General features: G+C 40.3%; 1 protein-coding gene across 1 annotated transcript; it reads right to left on the minus strand.

Moving 5' to 3' along the window:
• Positions 1 to 5,853: 5,853 nt before the first annotated feature.
• LOC140941080 (uncharacterized) lies at positions 5,854 to 14,339 on the minus strand. The gene is made up of 3 exons (XM_073390043.1): positions 13,237 to 14,339; positions 8,390 to 8,912; positions 5,854 to 7,201 (listed from the first exon to the last, which is right to left on the minus strand). Exons 1-3 carry the CDS (start codon positions 14,328 to 14,330, stop codon positions 6,575 to 6,577), a joined length of 2,244 nt encoding a protein of 747 aa, XP_073246144.1. The 5' UTR covers positions 14,331 to 14,339; the 3' UTR covers positions 5,854 to 6,574.
• Between the last annotated feature and the right edge of the window lie 4,038 nt (positions 14,340 to 18,377).

Here is an 18,377-nt window from a genome sequence, read left to right on the forward strand (position 1 = left end):
TATAGCACTAGGCATATTTTTTTCCCAGGTAAGGAAACACATATCACTAGGGATCTGTGTTTCCCAGGTAGGGGAACATCAATCCCTAGGGATATATGTTTCCCAGGTAGGGGAACACCAGTCGCTAGGGATATGTGGTTCCTGAGTAAGGGAACACATATCACTAGGGATACGGGTTTCCTGGGTAGGGGAACACATAGCACTAGGGATATGTGTTTCCCAGGTAAGGGAACACATATCACTAGGGATCTGTGTTTCCCCGGTAGGGGAACACCAATCACTAGAGATATGTGTTTCCCAGGTAAGGGAACAGCAATCACTAGGGATATGTGTTTCCCAGGTAGGGGAACACCAGTCACTAGAAATATGTGTTTCCCAGGTAAGTGAACACACATTACAAAGGATATGTGTTTCCTAAGAAAGGGAACACATATCACTGGGGATATGGGTTTCCTGGGTAGCGGAACACATAGCACTAGGGATATGTGTTTTCTAGGTGGGGGAACATATATCACTAGGCATATGTGTTTCCCAGGTAAGGGAACACATATCACTAGGGATCTGTGTTTCCCCGGTAGGGGAATACGAATCACTAGGGATATGTGTTTCCCAGGTAAGTGAACACACATTACAAGGGATATGTGTTTCCTAAGAAAGGGAACACATATCACTGGGGATATGGGTTTCCTGGGTAGGGGAAGACATAGCACTAGGGATATGTGTTTCCTAGGTGGGGGAACATATATCACTAGGCATATGTGTTTCCCAGGTAAGGGAACACATATCACTAGGGATCTGTGTTTCCCCGGTAGGGGAACACCAATCACTAGGGATATGTGTTTCCCATGTAGGGGAACACATATTACTAGGGATATGTGTTTCCAAGGTACGGGAACACAAATCACTAGGCATATGTGTTTCCTAGGTAAGTGAACACATATCAGTAGGGATATGTGTTTCCTGAGTAAAGGAACACATATCACTAGGGATATATTTTTGCCAGGTAACGGACCACGTATCACTAAAGATATGTGTTTCCCAGGTAGAGGAACACAAATCACTTGGGATATGTGTTTCCCAGGTGGGGAAACATATCACTAGGGATCTGTGTTTCCCCGGTAGGGGAACACCAATTATTACTAGAGATATGTGTTTTCCAGGTAAGGGAACAGCAATCACTAGGGATATGTTTTTCCCAGGTAAGTGAACACACATTACAAGGGATATGTGTTTCCTAAGAAAGGGAACACATATCACTGGGGATATGGGTTTCCTGGGTAGGGGAAGACATAGTACTAGGGATATGTGTTTCCTAGGTGGGGGAACATATATCACTAGGCATATGTGTTTCCCAGGTAAGGGAACACATATCACTAGGGATCTGTGTTTCCCCGGTAGGGGAACACCAACCACTAGGGATATGTGTTTCCCAGGTAGGGGAACACATATTACTAGGGATATGTGTTTCCAAGGTAAGGGAACACAAATTACTAGGCATATGTGTTTCCTAGGTAAGTGAACACATATCAGCAGGGATATGTGTTTCCTGAGTAAGGGAACACATATCACTAGGGATATATTTTTGCCAGGTAACAGACCACATATCACTAGAGATATGTATTTCCCAGGTAGGGGAACACAAATCACTTGGGATATGTGTTTCCCAGGTGGGGAAACATATCACTAGGGATATGTGTTTCCTAGGTAGGGGAACACATATCACTAGGGATATGCGTTTCCCAGGTAGGGGAACATCAATCACTAGGGATATGTTTTTCCCAGGTAGGGGAACACCAGTCACTAGGGATATGTGTTTCCTAGGTAGGTGAACACACATTACTAGGGATATGTGTTTCCTGAGTAAGGGAACACATATCACTAGGGATATGGGTTTCCTGGGTAGGGGAACACATAGCACTAGGGATATGTGTTTCCTAGGTAGGGGAACATGTATCACTAGGCATATGTGTTTCCCAGGTAAGGGAACACATATCACTAGGGAAGAGTGTTTCCCCGGTAGGGGAACAGATATTACTCGGAATGTGTGTTTTCCAGGTAGGGGAACTCATATCACTAGGGATATGTGTTTCCCAGGTAGAGGAACAGATATCACTAGGGATATGTGTTTTCCAGAAAGGGGAACACAAATGACTAGGGATATGTGTTTTCCAGGTAGGGGTACACATATCACTCGGGATATATGTTTTCCAGGTAGGGGAACAAATATCACAAGGGATATGTGTTTCCCAGGAAGGGGAACACAAATCACTAGGGATATGGGGTTTTCAGGTAGGAGAACACATATCACTATGGATATTTGTTTCCCAGGTAGGGGATTACAAATCACTAGGGATATGTGTTTCCCAAGTAGGGGAACACATATCACTAGGGATATGTGTTTCCCAGGTAGGGGATCACATATTACTAGGGATATGTGTTTGCCTGTTAGGGTAACACATATCACTAGGGATATGTGTTTCCCTGGTAGGGGATCACATATTACTACGAAAATGTGTTTCCTCGGTAGGGAACCACATATCACCAGGGATATGTGTTTCCTAGGCAGGGGAAGAAATAGCACTAGGGATATGTGTTTCCCAAGTAGGGGAACACATATCACTAGGGATATGTGTTTCCCAGGTAGGGGATCACATATTACTAGGGATATGTGTTTGCCAGGTAGGGTAACACATATCACTAGGGATATGTGTTTTCCAGGTAGGGGATCACATATTACTACGAAAATGTGTTTCCTAGGTAGGGAACCACATATCACCAGGGATATGTGTTTCTCAGGTAGGGGAAGAAATAGCACTAGGGATATGTGTTATCCAGGTAGGGGAACACATATCACTAGGGATATTTGTTTCTCAGAAAGGGGAACACATTGCATTATCATCACCTGTGCAATTTACACTTTTATGCAAAATTAGAAATACTTTTCTGAGGGGGATCTTCTCTATGAGAATAAAGTTTCAGACAACTTTTCTTGGTTTATAACAAATCCCATGTCTGTTTATGTAGCATACCGGTCTCTTTCATTAGCATCAACCCACAGAAAAAACTAAAATGATGTTCTACTCATGTGACAAATTATAATATTACAGCAAACTACATTTAATTACACATATTAGTTTCAGTTTCAAAACTGTCATTTCAGATGCACATTTATGAAGGATTCGTTTTCACTTCATTGCAACACTCAGTTGTTTCGATGAAGTGATTAAGTTAAGTGACATGACATCTGGACATATTTCAGGAGAAGCTGATAACAATTTTTCATGAATGAGAGAAATAATCAGTGATCTGCAATGTTATTTTAAAAGCAATGTTTTTGAATGCACTATCTTTGTCAGCCAATTTTATATAAGGTAAGTACTCACTTTGCATTGCATTTCATTTGATTTCAAACGCAATTTCTCTTTCTTTTTTCATTTTTTATTTTACAACTTTTTTAATCGCCCATTTTTTCACTTTTCTCCAACAATTTACAGCCGGAAACCTCAAAGTAGCCGGCGATAGCACCAGTCACCAGCGCATTTTCACAACCCTGCTTTCCCCTGAATAGAGATGTCCCTTCAATACTGGTAACAGATACAAAGATTATGTGGGCATTTTTCCAGCACCAAATTTTGTGTCTCTTGAATGGAGGTGTCCCCTGAATAGAGGTATCCCAAAGGAGAGGTTCCACAGTATTTGCAATAATCAAGGTTTTGGTAAAGTGTTATCAGCCTACCTTTACCTTGATTGTTTTGGATAACACAAAAAATAACCCTCAAACAATAATTATTATTATTACTGTTTACTATCAGGTCTGTACTCTTACAACAATTACCTATGGCCGAAGTCAACTTACTTAAATTTGCCCATGGGTGACAAAACTCTGGGCAGTCCGGATTTCATAGGCCAGAGCTCCTGGAGCTTGCTAAAATTTTTCTCTCAGCACAGCCTTGACTATTGCCTTCCCCACCTCCCACCTTCCACCATTGCCTCTTAAGTCGAGAGCGCTTGCTTACAGACTAGTACCTCATCCTACAGTCTCAGTAAAAATTGTTGAGGCACTTTACTGTCTTCTTGCCTTCCCAATGGTCAGTTAACTCCAAAGAACAACACTGGGAGTCAAGGAGATGGGGAAGAAGAGAAAAACAGCATTCGACGAAAGTGTCCCAACTATTTTTGTCTGAAACTGTAGCTACAACAATGCAGCGCAAAACGTGTGACAAACGTGAGAGGGTTATTACTTGTGTCTTTTGTTGTGATCTTCACTTAATATAACTGTGTTCTGTCTTTTACAAAAACACCTATTTAAAGGAATGTGAAATTTCCAACAAAATTATTGTCACGCTTGTCAAACAAGGTTTCCGAAATCTCTCCTTCTAAGTCATCTTGCGTAAGATCACTATTATTTATAGAGTGGCCAGCTTCCAAAGATCTGATCACTACCCCTCTCCTCGTCAACCTAGCTCACCTCAACACACACATGGTAGAAAGAGTATCTTTAACTAGCTGCAGATTGACTGTCAGATCAAAATTAAACTTCATTTACCTACCAAAATGTGGATGACAGTTCCCTTGTAACATGCCAGAGCTCTTCAGACTTTTCAAGCGGTAGCCATCCCTTTAGATATAAGTAAATAAGCCATGCGCTTAAAAATACGATGTACGGTACATCAAAAGCATGTACTATGTGATTCCAAAGAAGGCCATGTTTTCTGCTGGCCGCCAACTGGCCGCCATTTTGGTTTCTTCCTCACCCCAGACTCCGCTTTGCTAAGCTTCGCTCAGCCATTTTTTGAACGGGCCGGACGGGTAGGGAGTTGGAGAAGAGGGGAAAAGAGGGGGACGAAAAAGCTCGATCTCCCCCCTTCTGGTGCAACGTCCATACCTAAAGTTTTTTCCACCCCTTAGTTCAAAATGGCTGAATGTAGGCTGAGTTCTCTTTTTTAGAGTGCTTTATAGGGAAATGGACCGAGATAATGAAAAGTAATGACACTTTTTTGTGTCGTCACGCAACGCTACTTCCTAATTATGCCGTTCACTTGTTACTATAGGCCAGGAGCTCCTGCTGAGGCGAATCTGTGAGGGTTGAGGGGTTTTCAATCGAACATAGTATCCATATCTATCCTCCATATATTTCGAGACTGAAAAATTCCTGCGGTGAATACTACGCGTGGGTCCCGTTTAACACAAAGCTCAGAAAAGGAAAACGGCCAGTATATATCAATATCAGCATGAACTTAGACTACGAGGAGTCCCCATTTTTCCTCAGGGATAGTAGAGCGAGCGAAACGCTAGCGCGTGAAAATCACCCCATGCGAGGAAAGGCACCTTTCTCGCGTGGGGTGATTTTCACGCGCGCTCGCGTCTCGCTGCTCTACTATCCCTGAGGAAAAATGGGGACTCCTCGTAGTCTAGAATGAACTCAGCTACAACATATTTGTAAAAATCGGACACGCCTCAACAACTATTGATTTTTCCTCTGTTTCTCATTTTCTTTTTTGTGATAGAAAGGATTCCCTTGAGTTTCAGCAAATCAAAACACTTCTCAGTATCGCCCCACGTAAGGGAATCCGGATTTCGGAATCTGGGAAAATTTTGTTTGTAGAATCCGGAATCCTGGGATTTGGAATCCCGAATACAAAGCAAGGAATCCGGAATCCCATTAACTACGGGAATCCAGAATCCAAGTTCCACTAAGACTGGAATCCAGTCAGACCTGTAATACGGAATCTACGACGTGGAATCCAGAATCCAAGACTGGCTTGCATTCCCTGTTTACTTGGGGCGATCAGTAAAATTGCCCCTAAGAATGCTAGAAAGGGCATTTTTTTATGAGTAAAAAGTACCACTCTGTGTTATAAATAATTATTTTATTGTCTTATAAAATAAAGATCAAGGCAAGGACTCACCTAATTAAATGACATGTTGTAGAACAAAAGAAATGAGTTGTTAATTGCAAAATGTAGTCTTATATACCTGACAGGCCTATTTTTACCTCATAAAGAGAAGCCTCAGCCTTTTTCGGCGAAGGATATGTTTATATTTTAGTGTTTAAGTTTTGGAAGAATTTTCCTTTGAAGGGTAAATTCTCCTTATTCGAGGGACATGCTATTCGGGTAATGTAACTTACTCCAGCGTTTGGGCCACAATTTCCGTCCCTCCTTTACGTTGAAGTCTTCTTTTGCGCGGCAGTCTTATTTGAGGGGGTCTTTTTTCCTTCGGAACAGGCTTCTTAATGCTGAAGCTGGACTTTTTTGGGGGAAACAATCTTTTGTTGTGGATGGGCTTGTTTTTGGCTTGTCTGTTTATAGGTTTGTTTTGGGTGATCAACGTGTTTCTTTTGTGGTAGGACTTTTTTGGGAGAAATGATATTTCTATTTGCGAGCAGTTCTTTTTCATGAGAGCCGTCTTTCCAGTCGTGAGGTTGCTTTTGATTATGAACGTTATTTTGTGACTCGACGTTCTCGTGGAGAGGGGTCTTTACGTTAGGAAGGTCTTTATTTTTCGGTGAGTTTTCCTTTGGCGAGTGGTTTTCTTTCTGTAGAATTGCTCGTCTTGGACGAGAGATGTCTTTCTACTGATTAGTATCTTTTTTGTTAAGGGCTTTGTTCTGGATCGGAACCTTCTTTTGAGAAAGTCCTTTTTGAGCAGCGAATTCTTTTGGCGAGTTGCCTACTGCTTGCAGATGGGCCTGTTTACCAGAGGAGACTAGTGTTTGATGACTGGTGACCTTGTTTTGAGGATTACGATCCCTATGAAGTGGTGTTGCCTTGTTTTGGGCCACGCCTTTTGTCTTAGTGGAAATTTCCTTTTTTGGTGGAGATTTAACCATGGGAGGAAGCTTCTTTGCCGCAAGACCGGTTTTTGGATTGCCCTTGGCAAGAGCCGTTTTATTAACGTTTTTCTTTTGCCACATTCCCTTTTTAGAATGATAATAATGGTAAATCCAGGGAGAACGTTTTCGTTCAATTTCCAGTCCACCCTTGACAGCTCCGTCGATTATGTCCCAGTCTTCGCCGCCCCACGTAATCTTGTTGAGAAAGTCCTTTGAAAATCCTCCAAAGTTGTCCCAGTCCTGTTTGTATGTGGCTATTGTCCCATAGCTATAGTGGTACCAAGATCCCCTCGGCAACGCGCTGCTTCCATCGCAATTCAGGAAAACTATCTGAGGTGCATATACCATTCTTCCCTTAATACAGTGCTGAAACAACAAAGGGTTAGTCAATACAACGAAGCCAATGAGATCGGCTATGAAAAAGCAGGATAGTACAGGTATAATGGCTCGAGTGCTGTAGTAAAATACAAGAAAACATCGTCGCCTGTACTACAATACTAGTACTTAGTATTGTCAATCAAGTAACAACAACAACAACATTTATCTAAACGCGATAAATAAAATTACAGCGAAGCTGATGTGGTCGTGTATTTAAAAGTTAAACACAGTTTACAAATGAATAAAAAGCTTAAAACTAATTAAAATTTAGAAAAAGATTTAAACTGTTTTTAAAAATATATCTATAAACTAAGCTATTCGCATGAAGTTCTACGTCTTAGAGAGTTTTGAAATACATTTTTGCTTGAGATTGCACGCGTATGATTGTCAAGAGAATTCCATAGAGATACCGCTTTGAAACAAGTGGACTTGCGAAGAACTCCAGTGTTTGGTTTTGGTAACAAAAAGGTCAATTTCCTTCGCAAGTTATGGTTGCGCTCATATTTCGTAAACAGCTTAATAATATGAACGGGTAAAAAGTTATAAAAACGGTCGTGTGCTAACATAAGTAATCTATATTCGTATGACTTAAAAGTCTTTAGAAAGACAAAAGTTTACAAATTTAAGAGAGCCTTAAGGCTGTAAAATTTCATTAGTGTGATTTCCCCTGCCATTGTCAAACCTAATATCGTGCCCAAGAGAGGGAGAGGATGACTCAAATATAGGGTGGAGTCTTCCATATTCGCCACTTTAGAAACGAGAGGAAACTGGGCCGAGTGAACATGCGCAAAGACTTCTAGGACTGTTACTACAAACAAGGGAAAAAACTGGCCAATAGCTGACCGGCGCCGTGCGGTGCGTCCCCGGCAACGATACTACAATCAATATCCATCTTTCGATATAGTGAAATTCTAACATGACTCCGATGCTTTCTGGTCATTTTTCTATAATTGGTTTGGTTTTCTTTGTGATCTAGTCTCTTCTGGGAATTCCGAGACAATGGAGGCGTGAAAAATTTGCAATTTTATTCCTAAAGCCTCGGAGTCTTGTTAGAATTTTAATACATCGAACGTGAGCCATTGAGGGACAAATTTCGGCACCAGCCCCCCTCGTTTCTCAAGAGGGAATGCTGGGCCGTTATAGGAGCTAACGCCTGGCCATCATACCCCACCTTACCTTCCGTATGTCATTAATCAACCGACTTCCAAAATCCAGATGCAGGTCTACTGTGACAACAATGGCGTTTGGGTCTTTTATCGATTGTATTGCGTCACTGAACGAAACAGTACGAGAATAGTTCCCAGCCTTCGTGATGAAATTATATTTCTTAACAGAACTCTTTTCGAGAGCCTGCTTTTTCAAATCAGTATCAGGGCTTTCAAAATCATAAATAACCACATGTATATGCTCATCTTTTGTTTCCTGTATGACCTTTTCAACATTTTTAATAAAATGATGAACCCATCGACCCAGTTTCTTGGCAGTGAGGATCAAATAGACATCCGCTGTCCTGTTCCATTGCAGGCCTTTTGGATAACAAAGTGAGTAGTTTTTTTCCTTTGGACGAAACACGTATTCGGCAAGGATATAGCTGGCACCATCGGTAAGATCTTTGACCTCAAGTTCAAGGAAATATCTGCTTCCCTTGAGAGGGTCATCTTTCTTTTCAACGCGCCTAGTAGACATGAGTTGGTATTTCCTTTAAAAAAGAGAAAAATAAATTTATTGAGCTGTTTTGAAAAAATAGCTCATATGTCAGTGGTGTGAGCGTATGTATCTTTGTGGCTTTGTATCTTTGTAACTTTGTATGTTCGGATGTTTGTTGCAAGAGCCAATAAGGTTGAAGGTACTATGAGTTGATGCTAAGGAACCAATGAGATCTTGGCATCTACTTAAAAATCACATTGCTAAAGGTCGAACAAGGGCACTTTAAGACCGCCATCTTGATTCTTTACAATTTGCTCGTCTTTTATTACGGCTACAGGTGTTTGGAAACATTATATTAAATATCTTCATGATTCAAACGCTGTGTACAGTGATGCAGCTGTTTAAGGGTTCATATTTTAGTGTGGATGCTACTTCAAGACATTTCTGACCGAATTCGGCTATCGCGAACGGTACCACGCACGTATTTATGAGTTGTGTTTCACCTGCTTCAAGGTAGAGTATAAACGATCATATATTTTCAAAGCTCTTCCAGTGAAGCAATAATTGATATTTAGATATGGACTTTAATTCGAAAGTATGCGGCCTATAAAATGTGGTTTTAGAAGTTTGAAAAGCAGCTTATTTTTTTAAAAGCTGTACCAAGTATTGTTAATCCTGTAAACAAGCTGTAGAAATATTATTCTCTCGCTTACAAAGTTCAACAGACCTTTTTCGTTCCGGCAAAACAAAAACAAAAAGGAATAATAAGTGAACAACATGATACATCCTTCCTGCATACTAAGCATTATAGTTATTGAAACGTATTTTATTTAGTAAAGATGCGTATAAACTTAAGTAGAAACAGTAGCGTTAGGGAATAAAATTGGAAGAAGCTAGTTGACACAATAATTACGTACTGCTTTATTGAGTGGAGTAACATGATATGAGCAGAGATATGATTCGGCAGTTTGATAATTTTCTTGGAAGTTAATAAATGTTAGGCTATCAACCTTGACGTTGCATGAAACATAAGTTAATTGCAGATGTTGTAATAAGGCCGAGGTGATTTCTTAAAATCGCTTGAGAAAATTTTGTAGTAAACAATTTGCGTTTTTTTTAAATACGAATTGTAAAAGGGCCAAAGACCAACATCTTCACATGCAAATCGTGTGCATGAGTTATTTTTATAATTCTGTTTCCTCGATTACTTTGTGATAACTCGAATTCCCTCACGTACGAACCACGGAAGGGGGCAAAGTCCAACACTTTCACGTGCCATCTGTGTGACTGTACATCTCATGCAGATTGGCATTTCACAATAGTAATAGTGACTTGAACGTATAAAGACCTGTTTCGTTTAGTAACCAATGCCCTAAAAAAGGCTCTTGTCTTTTAAGAAGCAATAGCTTTTAAAACATGAAGAAATAAGTTGTCGGAGTTAAAGACTGTCTCACAAATGTTAATAAATGTTAGGTTATCAACCTTGACGTTGCATGAAACATAATTTAATTGCAGATGTTGTAATGAAGCCGAGGTGATTTCTTAAAATCGCTTGAGAAAATTTTGTAGTAAACAATTTGCCTTTTTTTAACGTACGAATTGTAAAAGGCCAAAGACCAACATCTTCACGTGCAAATTGTGTGCAAGAGTTATTTTTATAATTCTGTTTACTAGTTTATTGTGTGATAACTCGAATTCCCTCACGTACGAACCACGAAAGGGGACAAAGTCCAACACTTTCACGTGCCAGCTGTGTGACTGTACATCTCATGCAGATTGGCTTTTCACAATGATAAATAGTAACTTGGACGTATGAAGACCTGTTTCGTTTTGTAACCAATGCCTTAAAAAAGGCTCTTGCCTTTTAAGAAGCAATAGCTTTTAAAACATGAAGAAATAAGTTGTCGGAGTTAAAGACTGTTTCACTGAGTAGAATCGCACGTGAAAACCTCGTGAATTATGATGACGCAACCATCTACCTCAATGATAAAAATCCTGGTATTTCGTAACTATTCAGTATTCGATGAGTCACATTTTGGCTTAAGAAACTCCGAGGAAACCTTAGAGTTTTCCTTCTAATCAACGTTTGGTGAGTAGAAATTTATTTTACTTTAGCAATTTGTTTAACTTGCACCAGATGTAACTGGGAAAGACAGAGGAAAGTGAATACATAGGTTGAGGATCGACTCAGCTGAGCGTTTCGCGTTTTCATTTATGTAGCGCAATACCCAATTTCGCACAAAAACCAAATCTACATTTAGGATGAAAAAGGTAGATTCATCACTCTTGGTAAGGTTACACCCAAGTATTATAGTTACACTGAAGCATTCAAAATAGCTCATGCACGTTGAACGTGCCTATGTTTTTATACTGTAACTGGTATTAGTCTTCTTATCTTGGACCCCGGAAACATTTTTGAAGGGACTAAATTGGTGTCGAGGTTCGTATCGATCGATAGGCTCAGGATCATATGTTTCGAATATTTAAAATCGATTTTTCATTAGTATGCGTTCAGTCCTTCGTCGACCCAATATGTGAAAATCTGAATCGCCTCAGAAACTTTCCTGGTTTTGGTATCTCAAGAACTGACTTGTACTTAATCGCCTTCGTAACGCGCATGATGGGGACAGGGGGTAATGGGAAGAGAAAATAGAGAAGAAGACTCTCTCACACGCTTTCCTCAGTCCTTCCCGTTACACCCTGCGCGTCACTGGGGAGAGGTTCAATAAGAGAGGACTGGGGAGGAGTCAGTCTTGAAACAAACGCACGCGCGCAGACAATTGTCCAGAAAGTTGTTTCCTCATTGTAACACCAATACCTATCCTATTTATTCCATCTTTTAAACAACGCAAATTGGCAGTTTCTTGCCACCATTTAAAGGCCTAACGAGGTAGCCCAGGTACGGACCACGTCCGTGTAACCAGCAACTGGTAACTAGTAATGAATCACTCACTCAGTAGCCTGTCAACAGGCACTATTGCTTTTGTAGTGTATGGTGAGCGAAACTTACGCTGACGTCTGTTATTGATATTGATGTGCCAACCGGAAACTCATTGGCGCATAAGTGCTCTGTTGACAAAAGATTCTTTTTTTCCACTCGTGTTGCAGAGATGTCTCCTCTGAGACTTTTGTTTCAAGAACCAATGCGCTTCTAGTTGGCGCATTAACATAGATAAGTGACGTCAGCGTGAATACGTTCGACTCTTTCTTAACGGACACCTCACTATAAGACGGACCCCTCTGTAAAACGGACACCTGGGGTGCTTACCATTTGACGGAAAATTTCGGAAATTCCGGATGGAAGGAAAATGGCAAGGTCAGTTTTCGGAAATTCCAACCGAAAATTGAGGAGTACGTTTTGAGGCAGTCCTTTCGTTCCGGTTGGTACGAACCAAACGAAATCTTGCTTACCATTAACCAATTTCTCAGTTTCTTCTCGGTTCCAGACTCACGGGACACAAATTCGCCCTTGTTTGGATTCAAACCGTAACGGATGTGGCATTTCTACGGTAAACTGGCAAATCGCTTACCATTATGGTTTCGACACCCCAACCGGATTTTTCTGTCAAATGGTAAGCACCCTTGGAATTGATCCCCCACTTTCTTTAATTCGTTCATTTGACCCTCTATAAGACGGACATCTCTCTGAAACGGACACTTAGGACCGGTCCCAAAGGGAGCCATCTTAGATAGAGTTGACTGTAGCGCTATAGGGCTAAAAAGCTAGAAAGCGCGAGCAGACAGACCTCACTGGAGGCTTTTTACTTACAGTGGAACCCCGTTAATACGGTCATCAAGGGTCACAAAACAATTTGGCCATATTAACGGGGTGGCCGTATTGCCGGGGCAGGGTCAAATTTCATGACTTAAGGAATACACCATGATCGCATTTACACTTCTTGTAATAAACAACACTGACAACAGCAATGTAGATATCGCGTACCGTACGTAATTGTAGAAACTACTTGAAAAAAACTACTTGAAACTTCTTCAGCACATAAAACACACACATAAATCACAAATGCACTGTAAGTGACTATAGTCTAAAAACAGTAGAAAAACAAGCTCAACTTACTGAGGTCAATACAGGAGCCTCCTGATCAAAGCAATTCGAAATTTCTGACGAGTGGCCGTATTAACGAGGCGAAATTGTAAAAGATTCTATTGGTTGGGATTTTAAAATGTGGCCGTTTGCCGTATTAACGGGTGACCGTATTAACGAGGGTTTTTTATAAACAAACTGTATTGCCGTTTTGCCGGGCCAAATAACCGTGGCCGTTACAGCGAGGTGACCATATTACCGAGGTGGCCTTAAGGCGGGGTTCCACTGAAGTCAGCTAATAAGGTATAAGGAAGAATTGATTTAGTTTACTTACCCCGGATATGCCTGTTTTAGAGCTTCAAAGTATTGGCTTACAACTGCCATAGCCTCTTTCGCATCTAAGGGGTATTCTCCTATAAACGTTACAGAGAGCTTACTAGCCTGTTTCACCCCCATCACGTTAGGAAACGGATAGCCGCTTGTCTTGTGCGTATGTCGGTATACTCCGTGATACTTCCTGAAGTTGGACAAATTCGCAGGTTTTAGAAGATAACTGGGTTGATATTCACAGAAGTCTAGCGCGCGTGCCACTGTTGCGTGTTGCAAATAGGGTAACGTCTCTGGCTCCATATACTTGTTCGTGACTGGGTATTTAACCCGCAATTCCCGGCAAGAGGGGACTTCTGGCAGATCATCGTCGTAAACTTGTAGATGAGCCAAATGGCTGTCTTTTTTGTATGGCGTGAGGAAATCTCCAACTATTATTTCAAATCTCTTCGTTTCAGGTCTTTTCCAAGCTACCTGAATTAGGTGCTCTTTGCTTTCGTGAATCCCCTGAGCGTAAATCACTTCAAAATAGTAGTCATAGTTCGCATACAAAAACATGCCATCAGAAATCTGAGATTTTATTGCTTTAAAGGCCTTGTTGTCCACGGCCGAGCTTGAATTTTGAGGGTTCGTGTACGCGGCTTTTTGCGCGTTTCTCCAGCTCTTATCCGAACTTAGCCAAACTTCAGCGACGCCATTCGAAGCGACCAAGAAATAATATTCGCCGGATATATTCGGACGAAGGAAACCTATAAGTCGAATCCCAGCAACTGTAACGTTAGAGAAGAACAAGTCAATTTTTTCCGCAAAGGTTCTGTTATCCGGCGCCTTAGGAAAAATTGGATAATTGCAGAGCTGTTCGAGGTTTATCTGGCACGGCTTTTCCCATGTATGCTGATTTAATCCATTCAGCCTGATTTCAGGCTGCTTTGCCGCTTCTTCTTTCACAATCGTTCCCGTTATGATAAGCAACGAGTTTTGGTAATTTATCTTCAAGAGGATTCCTTGACGGCCGAAGAGATAAACAGCGACTAAGAGCACCCACGTTGCGATTATAAGAACACCAAGAAAAAATGTCCTCAATAAAGAAGAGCGACCCATGGTCGGCTACGATCTCCATACATTCAGTTATAAATCGCGTTAAGGAAACATTATACTTGTTATTGGTATGTCTGATCACGGTCTATCACATGCAAGCTAAGACTTTCAAGCTTCACATACTAGAAGAGACGCCGAATCGCATTAGAGTAAGACCCGGGTCGCACTAGAGCGAATTTAAGTATCTTCAAAATTTTTTGCGATATCTTTTAAAATATCTAGGTTCCAAATTTTGGAACAACTGAACATCACTTCTCAGGGTACATGTAACATCCGATGTTACCGACCATAGAATGCGAGTCACGCATCGGCCTGTCGGTAGGAAGGGGGGGGGGGGGACTCCCAAATGAAAATGACCGGAAAGGTAGGAATTGCATATTTTAGTCTCACTTAGAGTCCTGCGTAAAGAAATATCGATACATCTATTAACCCGTTAAGCCCTAAGAGTGATCAGCATCAAATTTCTCCTTGTAATATCACTGCTTCTTAAAACAGAGTGGTCATAAGAATTAAGGATATGATCACACAAGATGAATCTAATTGATACTTCAACAAATTCTCCCCACTACTTCTATTGAAAACGTATAGGGATAACAAATGAGAATCTGAATTTTGATGTTAGGGTTTAAAGGGTTAAAAAACGATCACCGTTATACTGCCTTGGACCATGGTCTCCTTTTGGGGTTCAATAAACCCTAGGCCACCCTCATATTGCTTTCCTCTAGGGGTTGAATTCTTATTTTCCGACAAGCATTCCCGTCTCTTATATATGGGAGACCCCCCCCCAAAAAAAAACGGGGGGTACTTGGCTTAAGTTTTGCTGGATATGTGCCGCTGGCCTCTCAGAGCCCTAACCCCGTTATAGTCTATTCTGTGGCCAATTTTAGACCCCATCTTAGTCACTTTTGCGCAGATGTAAATTTCGCGATCCCAACTTAGTCACTGTCTATTTATGTATCTACTTTATCAATCCTTTAAATAGATCATCCTAAAATGAATTGACCTATTTTTTTAATTGAATCAAGATCACTTTACTTTTCGCTACAGTACAAACAGTCTGGTACATTTGCTAACTGTAAATGTGAAGAACTTTCTTACCCCAAAGATCCGAAAATATGCGACCCCATTCTAGTAACTCTATCGAAAATACAACCCCGTTATAGTCAATCAGGTCGTAAAAATGCGACCTTATCCAGCGGCACATCCCCATTAGCCTCTTATAAGGAAGTACCCCTTCCCCTCGGGCAAAACCTCTCGGTTAGGCTTTCTTTCAATGCCTCTCATCAATTTTTCTAAGATTTCTTTAAATTATGATACCAGTAAATAATATGTACGGTACTTTTACAGAACAAAGTACAAATTCAAATTAAAAATGAAAAAAATATAACGCGACTAGACTGAACAACAATTAAGCCTTCCGGGTACGTATTTCCTTCAAATCAAATACAGGAAGTAACACAACCGTTATAGGTTTTGCTGTTTGGATGGAGCCGCCGTACTGCTTATACCGACACTTTTATTAGTGCTCATACCCCCTTTCCCTTGCATAACAGATCCCCATTTGTTAAATCCATCCTAAATCTGTCTTTGAGGTCTCAAAATTAATGCGTGCTGTTAATTCTAAACGGGCACCGCCGGATATTTCAGACCTTTATTCCAGAACGTCAAGTATACACAGATATTCTACTCACTCATCAATGTCTCAAAATTTTTATACTAAACACTCTAGAATTGACCTGCAAAAAAATGCTTTCTCATGTATTGGTACAAGAGTTTGGGATGAGATACCCGAAAGAATAAAAAAAATTGTCAAAGAAAAGTTTTAATAAAAGATGAAAAATGTGTTACTTGACACTTGAAAACTGAAGATGACTACAATGGGAAATTGATAAATTGTCTTGATTCTAATAAAGAAATGTTAGTTATACCATCTTTATTTTGTAATTTATTGTATTTCTCATGTTATTTTATTTCTTATTAATTTAACTTTATGTACTTTATATTACTCTCTCCCGTTTTTTTTCTTTAGTATACTATATAAATACGTTTGAATTTATAGTCCGAGCTGCCTCGACTAGCTAAGCTACCTGCGTGTCGGTCTAAATTGTAATTTAATTCATTTCAAAGAAATAAACTTTTGTCGTTGTTTGTTAGCCTCCCCCGCAGACATTCTTAGGGGTTCGTCACGCTTTCCTATCTCTCAGTTCAGCAGACGTTAGTGGGGCAGAAACGCACGACGAATCCCTAAGAATGTCTGCAGGGGAGGCTATTTGTTTGTTTGCTGTTGTTTGTTGTTGCAGCATATCTTGAACAAGTCCCGGGGGGGGAAGGGGTGCTCAAGGGAAATTTGAGTTATTCCGCCAAGGCCTTCGAAGTTTGACCCTGTTTTGCTAGACAAAAATTGTTTATTTCGCTCCCCAGTTTAAGGCAAGACACCTCATTTTATGGTCCTAATTCGTTTCGTTTTGCTCACAGAATTAAGTTATTTTTCAAACTAACATCATGGAATTTAATAGAAGACGCTAAATATTAAAACTGTATATCCGGTTTAAGACTCTTGACCCTGAGGACCATAACGGAGTGCTTCCCCTCCCCCCCCCGCCCACCCTTCGAGGAGGACTAGTACCATCGCAACGCAATTTATTAAATAGCAGAATTTTGTAGTGTAAGTAGTTGAAAGCTTAGCACGAAACGATCACTTTGATTTGTTGTCGTGTTTCCGGACTGAAAGCTCTTCAGGTCTCTTCATGAAAGATCATGACCACTCTAAAAATTCAAATTTTGAAAGAAAGTGTGGAAAATCCAGTAACCAAAAGCAAACCCACAAAACGATACTTATGTCGCTTATCTTATGGGAGTGTCTTTTTAATACAGTCTCGACGGCTTACTGTGGGGTCCGCGTCAAACAAAACAGTTGACAAAATGGTTGACCCTCTCTTAATGGACACCTCCGTAAGACGGACATTGTAAAACGGACACCTAGAATTGGCCCCTCTCTTTCTTTACTCCCTTTATTCGACTGTCTGTAAGACAGACATCACCCTTAGACGGACACTAAGTTCTGGTCCCTAAGGTGTCTTTCTTAGAGAGCTAGAATTGACTGTACGATCACAAGTGACTTTATTATCACATCTAATAAATTCTACTGGCTATTTTATAACATCCAATTAATTTTATTTATATCATCTTGCTTTGAATTGAGAGACAAACTTGTCTCCGGAATAATTAATCCTACTGATGATTGAAAATAAGCAATGATTATTATATTTAAAGTTATTTTAATTAATTAATTAATTAATTAATTTTAAAAGGAATAAGTAATTAAATTCAAGTAGCTTTTGCACTACTGTAATACTTTGTTATAGTTATGTAAATAAAGTTTATTGTTGTTGTTGTTGTTGTTGACTGTACCCGTTTCGAGATATAGTAGCAAAACCGAAGCACATTACGGACAACCAACGCAAAACACTTTATCTTATAAACATGCGCATTAAACTGAACTAAACTGAACTGATATTAGTAAACAGTTACAAATACAATCAACTCTCTCAGTTTCTCTAACAGACATCGCTGGGATCGGCACGTCAGTGTCAGAGACGCGTCTGCCTTATAGCCTTATATCAACTAAACAACGCACAGGAGCCAAATCCAAATATCCCGTGAGGTTGACCATATACTCTTTTTCAGAACTGTTTGCCGATGCAATCAGATCTTCAGAATAATGCATTGCATTACCAAATCATTCGTGACGTCATCAGTTCATTCCAGCTTTCTAGCTTGAAAAACTTACGTAACTATCAATTCCTACGTGAAGGGCAAACGTTGGTCGATACAACACAAACCTTAACGTCATAAAAGTGCTGGGGTAAAAGGCAAATTATTAGACTGACAGTTTCTAAAAACCGACAGACATTTTAAGTATTTTGTAAACGGTAAGACACATTGAGAACTCTTCCAATAACATTTTCTTTGGGCGTTATACCTGGCCTTTATTAAAACCTCGGTTTCCGTCATAAACGTTTGCCCTTTTAATCCGAATATTTATATGGA

The sequence above is a fragment of the Porites lutea genome, chromosome 6 (genome assembly GCF_958299795.1).
Source record: "Porites lutea chromosome 6, jaPorLute2.1, whole genome shotgun sequence".
NCBI lineage: Eukaryota > Metazoa > Cnidaria > Anthozoa > Scleractinia > Poritidae > Porites > Porites lutea.